The 15,456-nt window shown below is 32.7% G+C and overlaps 2 protein-coding genes across 2 annotated transcripts; one reads left to right on the forward strand and one right to left on the reverse strand.

Annotated features, from left to right (window-relative positions):
* Positions 1–2,080: 2,080 nt before the first annotated feature.
* Positions 2,081–3,758, forward strand: LOC114175514 (protein MAIN-LIKE 1-like). The gene is made up of 5 exons (XM_028060270.1): positions 2,081–2,188; positions 2,230–2,367; positions 2,444–2,950; positions 3,190–3,516; positions 3,738–3,758. Exons 1-5 carry the CDS (start codon positions 2,081–2,083, stop codon positions 3,756–3,758), a joined length of 1,101 nt encoding a protein of 366 aa, XP_027916071.1.
* Positions 3,759–6,767: 3,009 nt separating this feature from the next.
* Positions 6,768–13,762, reverse strand: LOC114179876. Its single transcript, XM_028066362.1, has 3 exons — positions 13,577–13,762; positions 12,312–12,383; positions 6,768–7,478 (listed from the first exon to the last, which is right to left on the reverse strand). The coding sequence occupies exon 3, from the start codon at positions 7,464–7,466 to the stop codon at positions 6,960–6,962; it is 507 nt and encodes a 168-aa protein (XP_027922163.1). The 5' UTR covers positions 7,467–7,478; positions 12,312–12,383; positions 13,577–13,762; the 3' UTR covers positions 6,768–6,959.
* Between the last annotated feature and the right edge of the window lie 1,694 nt (positions 13,763–15,456).

Below are 15,456 nucleotides of genomic sequence, written 5' to 3' on the forward strand. Positions count from 1 at the left end.
TTTAATGTAATTGTCATGAATTTCTTTTTATCACCATCTAACATATACTGATATTCAAAAGATACAAGATCTATGTTAAAATTTTATTATTAGTTTAATCTCGGTTATTTGCGTGATTTTGATCAAGTGATGTATTATAACTTTTATTAGTGTATAAATAAGAGATTCATTAGAATTTAAGGAATTGAAGTAAACAAACTTTTAAATTATATTTTAATTTGAATATTTGTTTCCTTTTGTATTTTTTTTAAATATTTTTAAATTTTATCAATTAAGTTTCATTAATATTTGCAAATTTAATAAATATTTTAATTCTCATGAAATTTTAATTGGTATTCTAATGTGAAATGTATACAATTATAATTTTTTTATAAATATTTAATATCGAAGAAACAATCTTTCTCTTAATATTGAATGTTTGATAACATTATGTCATTTACTGTAATTTTTTTATACAAATTATTTAATTAATTAATATTGAAAAATAAGAAAACAACAAAAGTTTGATATCCATTGAGTTTAGATATGGAGATTGAGATAATTTTTTTGATGAGAATGTGTATAAAATAACGAAACCTTGATCTCGTTGTCATCTCTACCTAAATTTCTATCTATATCATAAAATCAAAATTCTCACTTAGATTATATTGAGTTTTATAGATTATTGTATCATGTACGACGAAAATTATTTCGGAATAGATAAAAGTGTCTTTATGACAGCAAAACATTTTGATCAAAACAAAAATTAAAACATAAAATGAATTATTAATAAAACCCTAAACAAATTAGCAAACAACTAAGCGGCCAATACACTACCGGATAAAAACTCGTACACATACTATAAATAAAATAATTATAAGATAAATAATTTTATATTCATTATAATATTTATTATTGTCTCAACCTCATAAGAAATCCATCTTGAAACATGTACACATGTCAGGATGGAGGACAATTGGTGAAAGTTTAGGGGCCTTCTTCCTGCACCTCTAATAATCTCTCGTGTACCCCCAAAATTTACTTTATTTTCATGTTTGTCCATGGTAAAAAAATCAGTTACTATCTCTTTTATCTCTTTTACCGCACTGCACCCAAAACGCACCCCAATAAAGCAGATTCCCTGCAGCCTGCACCCTTGGAATCTTTGACCTAGGTGCAAGGTCTTTTATCTGACGTTGTGCACACAACCTCCACACCTCCACACACCCTTCATCCTCCTTCTCCCTCATCTCCCTCTTCTCCCACACAGCTTCCACAGTTGTTCTCTCCAGCCTCCGCGACATCCTTTTCTCTTCCACACCGTTGTTCTCCCCAGCCTCCGCAACATCCTTTTTTCCTCCACACACCATTCTTCTCCCCAGCGTCGGCAACCGCCTTTCATCCTTTTGCGCCGCTTCTCCATTTTTGACAGTTAAGTACTGGTCTTTTAATATTAGTACAGTGCAGTGCATGTATTTATATTTTAATTTATTTATTTATTTTTAGCAGTAGATTAGAAGATACTGGTTTGAATATTTGACAGGAAGGGTTTTCCACGAACAGGCGTGGTTTTTTTTTTTTAAGGAAACGGAATGTGGAATTCGTTTCCCAGAAACCTGAAACGGAATACAAACTCCGTTTTGTGGTTTGTTTTTTTTAAGGAAACAGATTGTGGAATCCATTTCCCGTTTGGGTTTTTTTTTTTTAGGAAACGGATTTTGGAATCCGTTTCCCATTTTGTTTTTTTTAGGAAACAGATTGTGGAATCCGTTTCCCGTTTCCTTTTTTTATTTTAGGTGAAACGGATTGTGGAAGCCGTTTCCCACACTGCTGAAACGGAACCTGGAATCCGTTTTGCCTGTGTTTTTTGGTTTTCCAGCGAAACGTAGTGTGAAATCCGTTTTAGCATCTGATTTACTTCTTGAATGCGTTTAATGTATTTTATTTAAATTCGTTTCATGTAATTAATTTGATTGTGATCCGTCTTCAATTTGTGAAATTGAACTTGCACTTAGAGTTATTGTTTTTACGAGGAAAAAAGAAGGAAAGATGAGGGCGAGTCTTTTTTATTTATTAATTTGTATTTTATTTCATTATAGATATGGTTAGGACACGAGGAAATTTGTCTAGACGTGGTTCAAATGATGCACCCGAGAGTTCCAGACAGGGTGGTGCACGGAAGAGACCGACAGCTTCGGCTCGTAAAGGGGTCAGCATGAGGCTAATGTTGTTGAGGATGATATTGTTGAGAATGAGGTTTCCGACGTTCCTCAGGAGGACGAGCAGGGGATTGATAACGATGGTGAAGGATTTCCTGGTGGTCCATATGATACATCTTTATTGACCCGGTACGAGGATCATGTTGCACGCATGATATGGGATGGTCAGGTCAGTAAGAAGTTTTTATATATGTTTAATTTTTTTGTTGTTAAGTATTTTTATTCTTTTTTGTTTCTTTTGTTAGGATCGAGTTGTGAAAGTGGTCTCCCATATTAAAAAAGTGAAGAAATTAGGACGTCCTCACCCTTCTATTGTTGCACCTTTTGTGTTAGCTTCTGGATTATCGCCTCTGTGTGATATTTTATATGAATATATCGATCTTGGGTTAGTATTGGGTTTCGTGGAGAGATGGCATCCCGAGACTAATACTTTTCATCTACCCATTGGGGAGATGACCATCACTTTAGATGACGTATGGTCACTTCTCCATCTTCCCATCAGTGGAAACTTTTGCTCGACTAAAAATCTTGAATATGAAGATTCAGTTGAGATTTTGACGACACTTCTTGGTGTTGACCGGGCCATGGCTTGTATGGAGCTGAATCAAAGTCGGGGTGCACAGGTCCGACTTAGTTGGCTGAGAGAGTTGTATGACAACTGTTGTGAAAACGAGCTATGGGAGTTTGCTGCACGTGCATATCTTTTGCACCTTGTAGGGTGCACGATATTTGCTAACAAAAGCGCCACCTATGTTCGTACACATTATCTCGAGCTATTTAGAGATCTCCCCACATGTCGTAGATATGCTTGGGGAGTTGTTACTCTTGTCCACTTATATGACCAGCTAGGAGATGCCAGCTTTGAAATACAAAGCAATTAGCTGGATATCTACCTCTTCTACAGGTACCCATTTATATAACATTTTATTCTTTATTTTACTTGTTTTTAGTTTTATATGACAATGGTTAAATGAAATGTTATTTGATACAGGCTTGGATATACAAGCGCTTCCCTACATTGGGAAGGAAGCAAGTACGGGATACATATGTGGAGACCGAACCCCGTGCTCTACGTTATGTCATTGGACGCGTCATTTCCGCTATAGCTGATGTTAGAGTCCAGTTGGATGGCTTGACATATGATGGGATGAATTGGAACCCATATGTAGCACATAGAGCTGCTCGACAACTTGTAACACATGGCATGTTTTCTGGCTTCCTGAGGGTTGGTACCCTCGTACACCGTCATCTGCCGGAGCGTGTGTTGCGACAATTTGGCTTCATGCAGCCTATTCCACAATGTTATGAAACGGAATCTGTATTCCATTTCAAAAAAAATTGCAATTTTTTTTTATGAAACAGATTACAGAATCCGTTTCAAAATGTTATGAAACGGAATCTGTATTCCGTTTAAAAAAAAATTGCAATTTTTTTATGAAATTTTTTTTTATGAAACGGATTACAGAATCCGTTTCAAAATGTTATGAAACGGAATCTGTATTCCGTTTCCCATACATTTTGACTTTTTTTGTGAAACAGCTTTTGTATTCCGTTTGGTAAAAGTTTGAAACGCATTCCATAATCCGTTTCATAAAAGATTTCGTTATATAGTTTATGAAACGGAAAACAAATTCCGTTTCGCATCACAAGCAAACAGAAAAAACTTAAGCTGGTATGAAGGCTAACCTGGATAGACGGGAACTACCACTTGGAGAGAAAATAACGCAGTTACTCACAACCACCTTCCTTCAAAGAACCAAGAATGACAGAACCTTCAATCACAATAACCACAACGCAAACTGAAGACACTGAGAGAATAAATAACATTCCTTTAAAAAAAATAAATGAAAGTGATACAAACCAGAAGAGGGACCACCACCACCAAAGACAATGAACGAATGAAGGACAGAAAAATTAAAGCTCTCAGGGACCACGGACCACAGAGAATGAAAGTGAGCAAAATTTTAAATGAAAGCAGACAGTGGGATGGAGAAGAAACGGAAGTAGAAGAAATACTAATAGTAACGTTTTGGGGGTGCAGGGACGCTGGCGACGCAGTAAATGAAATTTACTGCGTCCCTACCCACTTTCACCCACTCTCACCCGTATGTTAAATAAGGGTATAACGGTCAATTTTGGTGGTACAAAAGAACTGTTGGAGGTGCAGGGAGAAGGCCCCGAAAGTTTATAAGGGATATGCTTCGGTGATACATAAATTCTGGTTCCAAATTGTGTATAATCTTCCTTCATTATTGGGATCGTGATATTTACGATCTTTTCAGGAAAGTGGAGCAATTGGATCATGATATAATCAAAATGAGTCAAGCACAAGTTCGGTCTAGACAAAACTTTCAAAATTTTAAACCCGTATTAATTTTATTAGAATAGTGTTTAAAAGTATGATTTTAATTTTTGTTTTATTTTTAATATATGAAAAACACTTTTTTTTATATATGAAATTGTGCATTTAAACATGATTTTGTTTTGTTTTGTAAATTTTTAATTGAGTTTTAGCAATTTTTGAACAAAAGTTGAATATTAATTTCTGTTTTGGTTTTATAATAAATTTATCATTTTATTTATTTAAAAATAGTTGACTTATGGTTTTAATCTTAAATAATTGTTTGTATTTATAAAATTATAAAATTTTGAGAACTCAATATATTTTAATAAAGAATAAAAAACTTAATCAAGCCATTAAATAATAATGTTAATTGAATTGAATTTATATAAATTCTTTGAGTTATTACATTTATATAAAAAATTAGGTATAATTGAAATTTTATAATAATTATCATATTTATTATTTTTGTCAGACCATGTCAACTTACTCTACCAGATCAATGATGGATTAACCCATTTTATCAACACATACTTAATTTAAAAAAATTTAAAAATTGAGATATTATATTTTAATAGTACAAATCATCTAAGTTGAAATTTCTTCATATCATTACTTCTGAAAAGTTATTTGTTGTCCTTAGTTGTAATAAAAATATGTAAATATATCTTCTTTAAGTGCTCTAAAATATTTGATATTACTACAATTAAATAAGGTTTTATAAATTATTTAAGAAAAACATTGATGAAGATAAAAAAAAAAACGTTTTATTTATAATCAATCATTCTGCTAATAAGAGCCACTAATACAAAATAATAGATTGTATTAAGTTCTAGATAATTGATTATATTTGCACCACTCTCCTCACACCAAATTAGTTATACACGGAGAATCTTATCACGACATTAATTGAATAATTGAAATTTATATATAACAAAATTACAATACTAAAGATCTCACAACCTTTATTATATGCAAACAAAAGGAAACAAGATAGCAACAATTCGTAAGGTAGAGTGGTAGACACATTATGCATTTTCTTACACATGACAGCAAAACTGGTCTTGTATACCCACTTTTTCAGTCACCACCAATAATGGTTGCTTTCATGTATACAGAGTTCGAACCATTAGGGGACAAATTGTGCGATCATAAGAAATAGTAAAAATAATATTTAAGCCATTTTTAATAATGTATTTATAACAAAATTAAAGAATATTATATATTTATTAAAAGTAAAGTATATAATTTGTTTTATATAATTAAGATCATCTATATAATTTTAAAGCTAACAAACATAGAAATATGACTACCTTATTATCCATTTCCATCCTATTAATAAGTAAATATTTATTTAATTATGTTTTCGGTTCATAATAATCCACTTTCTAAATACAGTCAGATTTTAATGATTTTAGAGAACCTGTGCAATAAAATGGATTTAAAAGTTAGAAGAGTATTTATCCATTTTAAATAGTATATTTTTTTAATAAATAAATATCTTAACCTTTAGTTTCATCCTAATTAATTCTTAATTTTTATGTTCTTTATAGATAAATATTTTAAATGGTAAAGTCCTTACATTTTATCTCTTTTCATACATAAACCTTAATTTTAGTTTCATTTTTAAAATTTTACTCTCTTGTAAATGATTTTCTAATTAAATTCAGGTTGAACTATTAATAAAGAAGAAATCTCGACCATTTATGTATTTATTTTAATTATCAATAATTACATAGTTTATGGAAAATAATTTCTTCAAACACTAAAACATTATCAAATTTGTAATTAAAAGAGTCAAATAAATATTTATTATTTTAATTTTCTTAAATTCATGTTTTTTCTTTTTGTTTTAATAAAAGATCCAACGAATTGTAAAAAACCAAGAACAATAAAACATCATTATCTTAGAAAGACTAAATTAAGTATTATTAGTTAAAACAAAATTAAACTTCATTACGTCTATTTTCAAATAAGATATAGTCAAGATCAATCAAAATAAAGCCACAGTACCCCTTTCCTAAAATTAAATCAAGTTTCCAATCAATAATATTTTTTCCACATTTCTAGCTACAGTAACTCTTTCCTAATGTTGCTTTGGGTCGTAAAAGTTGTCCCAAAACAATAATCAAAGTTGATAAAACCTGCACCGTCTCTATTTTTCAGAGTTAGTAACACTTGTAACTGACCAACGCGAAAATACTCCCTTGATAAAATGGGCACATAAATAGCAAAATGTTCAGATTCCAAATGAGGAATACATCACTTATTCGGATTTTGAAAACATGGTTTAATGTTGGGAATGAAAGATTAAACAAAATTGGCAGCAGCACAATGAGTATTTATGAGTCAGTATGTAGTTTACTAGTTTATTTGCATTTGTCAGACGAAATTCCTTTTAAAGCACATTTCAGTATAACTCACTTGTCACCTAAACGGCCAAACCTACGTAGGCAATCAGCAAAACTGGTAACAAGACTAGCACACTTCAAAGGATCCTTGATATGTTCCTTGTAACATGATAAGGTCGCAAATCTCTCGGCCGTGCATGGCTCAGGCTTTGGGTTTGGAAGCTTATACTCTTTATCATGAAGATCCTTTGCCTTCTGGGTTACTTCCTGCAACATATTCTCCTCTTGCTTCTGCAATCTTTCCAAAACCTTCTCACTTTCCTGAAGCGTAGACCGAATACTCTCTAACTCTGACTGTAGAGGTTGAGCAGGAAACGTTCCAGGTACATGCAAAGGGGGCTGCACTGGCCACGCTGGAATAACTGCACTCTCAGGCTTTCTAGTTTCATTAGATTGAGACTTTTCAGTGTCTCTTGCAACCTTTCGTCTGCTCTTTCTTGTTTTTTTCTTTGGCATGCCATCATCAACAAGCTGATTGACAAGGTCATTGCTAATCTGAATCGTAAACTCACCCATAATTGATACCTCCTGCATAAGGTACCCGAAAGATATCATTCAAGTAATGATGTTAAAAACATACGGATGCAGGTAATGTAGAATAAAAATAACAATTGGGAGTATTTTAATGATTTATGGATATTTATGTATCCACCAGACTTTAAAGTAGTTAAATAATCAAATTTTCTTAAGTTCTAATGTTCATACATACGATGCAGTTAGGAAGTAGCTGTTGTGTCTCTCCAATCCTTATACTTTTGAAAACACTTCAATGTCCACCAAGGATTCCCTTACCCTAGTCCCTCACTCCTTTCACTGTTGTGGTCACACCCACTGCAACTACTGCAATTGTTGGGGTCGTGTTGAAGGAGAATGTCACACTAGAGCTCACAAGTATCTCAGCCAGCTAATGTGGGCGAAGCCACCACTCCTATTTCAGATATCACGATTTTTTATTTTGAGTGTCATGAACTTTTGAAGCTCTGAGCATCAAACTAAGCAACCTGCATCATATGTTTTAGTTGTGGCTTAGTTAGGTAAACCTGTAGATCTTGTTTCTCGGTTCTTCTCTAGTAAACCTTGGATACTTGAATGTGATGACTCAAATCATATATCTAGTAACCAATCTCTTTTTCCCTCCTTGACATTTTCAGACTCCATGCCTTCTGCTACTCTTGCCGGCTACTCTCAGATTAAAGTTTGGAGCATCGAACAAACTCTTCCTCTTCCTCAATCTCTACTACCAAACTCAATAGCACTCTTCATTATTTTGTCCTGATTGTTCATAATTTTGTTGTTGTACAAAATCAACACAGTAGACAGACTAATGTAGATGCTACGGCAAGGTTTGGCTGGAAAAGGCGGATTAGTGTTTTCAGATATGCGACAAAAAGCCTTTTATAAATTTGCGTGATGCATCTGACCACATGTTTTGTTTTCAAATTTTGTGCATGGATTTGTGATCAAGTTTTTGCTTTAGTGGCATTCCCCTAGCATTGCCAATTGAACTAGTGTAGTAAATGTTACGATGTTGTATAGCCCTTTAAGCCAGGAACTTCCTAAGGGTTCTTAAAGGTCGCCTAATCCAACAAAATGACCTGGAAATCCCAGACAATCTCTATAACTGCTAAAATCACAGCACTAAGTTTGGCAGTGAACAACTTCAGAGGGTGCTGAGAACCTATATAAATTCATGTACTTGCAGCTAAATGTAAATTCTTACATAGGACCAATTCCACCAGAGATCGCAAACTTGAATCAACTCATCACTTTAGCCCTTTTTGAAAAGAAGTTTCAGGTCAAATTCATCCCGAACTGTCCAAACCTTCTCACCTTCGGGGCTCTGTCTACATGGCAATGTATTAGAAGGTACAACACCTGTTAAACTCTCTGAACCAAAAGATCTAACAGAACTTTTGCCACATCAAAACATGTTGGTTGGTTAAATACCTGATTCTATCTCAAATCTTGATATGCTTTCACAGTTAGTCCTTCATAGAAACAAACTTAATGGCCACATTCCAAGAAGCAGGGAACAGCTTAATCAGCTTTATTCTTCGGATCTCTCTCACAACCAGATCACAGGACCAATTCCTAATGATGTCATTGCTCACTTCAAAGAAATGCGGATGTAACTTGACCTTTCTTAATACCACTTGGTTGGCCATGTTGGAAATGATACAAGCTGTTGATAATCCAAACAATATTCTTTCAGCCTACATTTGTTTGGAAATGATACATGCTATTGATATTCCAAACAATAACCTTTCAGCTTTCATTCTCAACATAAAAGCTATTTAATCTTGATTTTTCAGGAATCAATATATCAGGTCCTATTCCCGCAGAAACTTTCAGTCACATGGACTTGTTTGAAACCCTAAATCTCTCGAGAAATCACTTCAAGGTGACATGAAATATTGGCAGAACTTTCTTAAGTTACCTTGACCTTCTTTAGAGTAACCAGAGATATTCCTGATGACTTTACCAACCTTTCCTTCAGTCAACTTATCCAAAAAGAGTTTATATGTGTCAACACAACATATACCACAAGAACATTAAAATGCTGCAAGTTAACCACCTTATCTAAGGGTGATCTTGCCCAATCAGCATTAGAATAACAAACAACTTGGAATTTCCTAATTTGCATATATTAAACTGTGATCTTGTTCATTCTTGAAGTATCAAAGTATGCGCATCACTAAATTTCAATGATTATCACATGAAGCCTTTAGGAATTGGCTAACCACACTAATTGCATATGTGACCTTTGCTCTAGAGAGAGTGAGGCAATTAAGTATGCCTTCTACCCTATGATATCTTCTAGGGTCTTTCAACCATCCAATAAGCATCGAAATAACCAAAAACTTTGGAATTGCCTTGGTGTATTCTTGGTGTATAGAAGGATGCACATGACAAAATTTCAATGACTATTACATGGAGCCTTTAGGAATTGGCTAACCACACTAATTTGATGTTTGGTCTAATGACAGTAAGGTAATTAAGCATGTCTACTAGATGGCAATACTTCCAAGGTTTTCCAATGACTCCCCTTGACTTGAAAAAAGCTTCACGTTAGGATTCATAAGACTATCATTGGGGAGACAATCAATCATACCAATCTTAGTCAAAATATCTAAAGCATATTTTCGCCAGGAAATGACAATGCCAAACGAGGATTGAGCAACTCTGATGCCAAGAAAGCACTTAAGTGGACCCAAGTCCTTGGTTTAAAATTGACTATGAAGGTGAGACTTGAGACAAAGAATGCCATTAGGGCCATCGCCAATGATGATATTGATCCATGTACACTTCTTGGAACTCACCATGAAGAAAGGCCTTAGTCCAACCGTGAAGAGACCAATGGTGGATGACCACCATGCCAACAAAAAGGGTAAACAATGGTGATTTTGGCTACAATAGAAAAAGTGTTACCATATTCTTGACAACAAAATTGAGTTTAACCCTAAGTTACCAAACGAGCTTTGCAATGATCAATTGTACCATTAGGTTTGATCTTCATTGGTAGACCAAATGACACCTAATAGAGGTTTTGTTAGTAGGCAAGGAAACAAGCTCCCATTTGTTTCTCGCATTCAAAGCCGTTAGCATGGCCAATTTCCAAGTGTGGTCAACAATGGCTTCACTTGTGACTAGGAAATAGATAGGAAGTCCAAAGAAAATAGGAAGGATCAGGTGTAAGCAACATTGGTTAAAGAGCAATATGAGCTAGAGATGATGTTGGAGGGTCACTAGAGGCACTTCCAATGGTGTCCATATCCATGGCGGTATGTGAATAATGGAGGTGAAGTAGGAGCTACTACAAGTGTTGGGACAATTAGTGAAACCTCCAAAGGGACATCTTCAACGGTGGAAGAAAATAAAGGAGTAGTCTCAAAGAATGTAACGTCAACAAAGACAAGATACCATTGTAGTTGAGGAGAATTGATAACCTTTTTGGAGTCGAGAGCGATTTAGATAAATGGATTTTAGAGATTTATCACAGGGTTTATTTTTACATAGAGTGAGATCATGGACAAAACATGAGCTCCCAAAGATGCAAAAAGGGATAATGAAATTTTGAGAACTGAAGAAAGTATATGGTTAATAATATAACATGCGGTAAGAAAAGCATCCACCAAAAGTGTACAGGAACATTAAAGTGAAGAAGAGTATGAGTAGTTTCCACCAAGTGGTGGCTTTTGCACTCAACAACACCACTTTGTTGTGGTGTGTGGGCACATGATATTTGATGAAGAATCCCCTTGAGAGTTTAGGAAAGATTGAAATTGGAGAAACAAATATTCTCTTACATAATCTGTTAGTATAATTTTAATTTTGCAGTCTACCCGGGTTTCAATTCCAGAAAGATTCTTCATCAGAAAAACCCAAGTGCAACAAGAGAAATCGTCTATAAAAGTGACAAATAAAAATATCCTAACACGAAATAAACACGACTAGAACCCCAAATATCATAGTGAACTAAAAGCAAATGGGGACACAACATGCTTATTCACATGAGTACCACAATTAGAACAAGAATGTGTACCCAATTGATATGACTTGCTAATAAAACTTAATAGTAGAAAAACTAGGAACAAGTAAACGTAATGGTTCATCACCATAGAGTTGTCTTATTTGTATTATTATCATCTATCAATCATGAATAACTAATTAATGATTTTAATCATAGCTAATTATAGGCACACACAAAGACTTAATTGATAGTTACTATATAAGACCATGATTACCTCATGCTTAATAAACAGAAAGAGCATACAAAATCTAGGTTGAGAGAAAAAGACATCACCTGGGCTACATAGCTAAGCAAATTAAGAGGCAGGCAGTAGAGGAAAGACTTGAAATTTTAACTTAATGTCATTAGGTATGGGATCCTATATAAGAGCTTGAACTTAATTTCTAAATGTTACATTACATGAGCAAAGTCTTCAACTGGTCAAATCAAACTCAAACCTGTACTAGTACTATTTTCATAAAAGTAGAAACCTATATTGTAGATATAATAAAAATATAATGTCATACTGATGTTCATAATGCAGAGCCTAAAGATAGCCAGCCCTTAACATGATAACAGGGATATATATGTACCACAAATATGTGTATCATGCATGTTTAGTTTAAACTTTACATCAAACAATTTGGTAAAGACTTTGAGTAATAGGAAGAGTGATAAGTTTGAAATCTTGGGTAGCATGTGTTTGAACCACATACTCATAAGTCTGTGAACGTGAGAAAGAATAGGTAAGAATTGAAAGAGATCATGTTTCCTATGCTAGGTTTGTAAAAGGCACATACATACCCACAAAATTAAACGTACATTAAATAGACAGGTAGATGCCACTGTACCTGTAACTTGGCGAGTTCTTGATGATATACTGTTGGTAATATGTTAGGCCGAGTGCTCAATGTCTTCCCAAGCTGGAATCATAAGAGGATTAAGTCAAACATAAGAACTGCACGGGTGATATATTGAATAATGCTGAATATTAATTATTGCTCCATTCAATATATCTAGTCATAATGACAATGTGGAAAAGAAGGAAACAAAAAGAAAAGCTGCTTATAGTGCTTTATCAACGAAAATATGATACTTAAATAAAAAATATACATTAATAATTCTTTTTTTAGTCAAAGGTATGCAATTAATCAGTTCAAATTCATGAATTTGGTGATTAAATTAAGCAATGATATCCTTATTAAAGGCATATGCCCTAACCAAGTCACATGGTGAAGCTCAAAAGTGAGCCAAGAAACTATAGTACCGCATGTATGTAACTGCAAACTCATTTCAGGCAAGGTAAAGAGCGTTTACTTCAGAGACAACTGTTCTTGTTCTGTATCTGTGTACTCTCTTCTCCTCTAACTTGCAAATAAGTAACTAATAACTAATGCAAAGGCAATGTGCTGTTGACATTTGCATTTCCAATTTCCCAATAACACCACACGCGTCAAATCCTCCACACTCATAAGCACACTTTGCCCTGAACTCTCACCTTATTAGTATTTATTTTATTAGATCTACTCAACCTCTTCTTATTACAACTTTATTTTTATGTCAAATCTAACTCTCAATTTTGCTGCTGCTCAAAAGGTCCAGAACTAACTAATATACATTATAGCAAATAAAGGAACTATTCACACCTCAGAGATTGATCATACATACTCCTGATTACTACTGCATTAGAATCGGAAGAAAAAAGTGGAATGAATTTGTTGATACCAAGGACTAGACCACTGTATTTTTCTAAATTTTGTACCAAAATATCTAACTCATTGACCTTGTATTTCTGTTCCTAGCTTCTAATTTTATCTCCGTTGGTCCTCTTGTAAATCAATGCTTTTCAAAATTGCTCTTCCACTCTATCTCTTTCTCCTTTATCAGGTTTATCGAACTCGTGATTCAACACGACTTTACTTTCCCACACCTTCGAACCTAATCAATTCTGCGGGTAGAACCGTTTTTAAATAGGCTCGAGTTACGAAAAACTCGCTCAAACTTCTTTAAAATCACGAGTTTAGAGTCCATTCAACGATCGGTTGAACACTAGAAAGAAAACAAAAAACCGCACTGGATTTGTTTGTTCCTAGGTCAAAATTTATGCAGAACGCACCTGGTTAACAATTCCGTGGTTCAATGGTTATCTTTCTTCCGATTTGCGTGTTGGTGTTGCTTCTCCTATCCCACGAACAGATCTGTTGTGTCTTTCTCAGCCACACTCACCTTTGAGGTTTCCCTGCTACGTCACTGCCTTCCCTGTTCATATCTGTTGTTCGTTCCTTTCCGACTACAGATTACTGTGGTTAAAAACAATATAATATAATATATATATATATAGACAATGATTTTTTTTTTTTAATTTACTATTTCAATTATCATTAAATCATTATATTACATCATAAAAAAATTAAAAATTAAAATAAATAATCTAATAATAATTAAAATAATAGACTAAAAATGAATAAAAAAATGTGTTAAAATATCATTTTTCTATATACAAATTCTGTAATGAAATGTTAAATTATTATATTATTTGTAAGTATTTATAGGAAGTAAACTTTCAATTACTTAAAGAGTAGAGATGGTAAATAAACCTGTTCCCGTGGGTATTGTCCGAACTCTTCCCGTTTTGACGGGGAATCTCCGCATTGACTGGGTATGGGTATGGGTATGGGGAATCTCCGATTTTTTCAATTGGGTATGAGGATGGGGATAGGGATGAATATATCCCCGCCATAATATCCGTCCCCGCCATATTTCCATCCTCGTTTTATTTTTTTTATTTTTTATTTCTTCTAAATATTTGGTTTGTCATGAAACTCATTCGCATCTCCAATATATTTTTATCTTATCATAATCTTTATGTAATTATGTTAAAATGATGTATGTCAATTAAACAAAAAAATATGTCTAACATTTGAATATTTCTATTATTTTTTAATATTTTTATTTATTGTATATTTTCCTTTTCACATGAGAATGTTTAATACTCTTAATTTAAGTGTTTAATAGCATAAACATTTCATTTACTTGGTAATATAAAAAAAAATCTTTACTTATTATTATTAATTTTTATTTCATTTCAAGAACTCTTTTATTTCGCTAAAACAATATTTGTTATTTCTCAACCATTGAGTATATATGTTGATATTTGAAAAGTTTTCTTAGATTTCTAAGATATTTTTCGTCTTATCATACCCTTAATTATACATTTGTTTTTTTTTGTGCAATTTTTCCAATAGTCTCCAAATTTTTTATAAGACACACATTTGTTAATTTTTTAATATTTTTATTTTTGTTTATTTTCATCATGTAGAATACTATTTCGATAATTTTTATCTAATTATTTTTTATTTTCTAACTCATTACAATCATACTTTAATTTTTTTCACTATAATTGTATAAATAATTTTTATTTACTACAATATAAAAATTTAATGTAATTTTCATGAATATTTTTTTATCACCATCCAACATATATTGGACTTTAAAAGATACAATATTTATGATAAAATTTTATTATGTTTATTATTTATTTTTTGCGTCATTTTTTTTATCAACCATTGAGTATATATGTTGATATTTGAAAAGTTTTCTTAGATCTTTAAGATATTTTTCATCTTATCATACCCTTAATATATATATTTGTTTTCTTTTGTGTGATTCCTTCCGATAGTCTCCAAATTGTTTATAAGACACACATTTGTTAATTTTTTAATATTTTTTTTTATTTTCATCATGTAGAATACTATTTCGATAAATTTTATCTAATTATTTTTTATTTTCTAACTCATTACAATCATACTTTAAGTTTTTCACTATATTTGTATAAATAATTTTTATTTACTACAATATAAAAATTTAATGTAATTGTCATGAATATTTTTTATCACCATCCAACATATATTGGAGTTTAAAAGATACAATATCTATGATAAAATTTTATTATGTTTATTATTTGTTCTTTGCGTCATTTCTTTATCAACCATTGAG

The sequence above is a fragment of the Vigna unguiculata genome, chromosome 3 (genome assembly GCF_004118075.2).
Source record: "Vigna unguiculata cultivar IT97K-499-35 chromosome 3, ASM411807v1, whole genome shotgun sequence".
Classification (NCBI taxonomy): Eukaryota; Viridiplantae; Streptophyta; class Magnoliopsida; order Fabales; family Fabaceae; genus Vigna; species Vigna unguiculata.

Excerpts from the sequence above, each read along its gene's own strand:
- LOC114175514 (XM_028060270.1), top strand. The coding sequence starts at position 2,081 with ATGGTTAGGACACGAGGAAATTTGTCTAGACGTGGTTCAAATGATGCA. Across the intron at positions 2,189-2,229 it reads CAGCTTCGGCTCGTAAAGGG|AATGAGGTTTCCGACGTTCC; the intron begins GTCAGCATGAGG and ends GATATTGTTGAG. Across the intron at positions 3,517-3,737 it reads AATGTTATGAAACGGAATCT|CTTTTGTATTCCGTTTGGTA; the intron begins GTATTCCATTTC and ends TTTGTGAAACAG.
- LOC114179876 (XM_028066362.1), bottom strand. The coding sequence starts at position 7,466 with ATGGGTGAGTTTACGATTCAGATTAGCAATGACCTTGTCAATCAGCTT.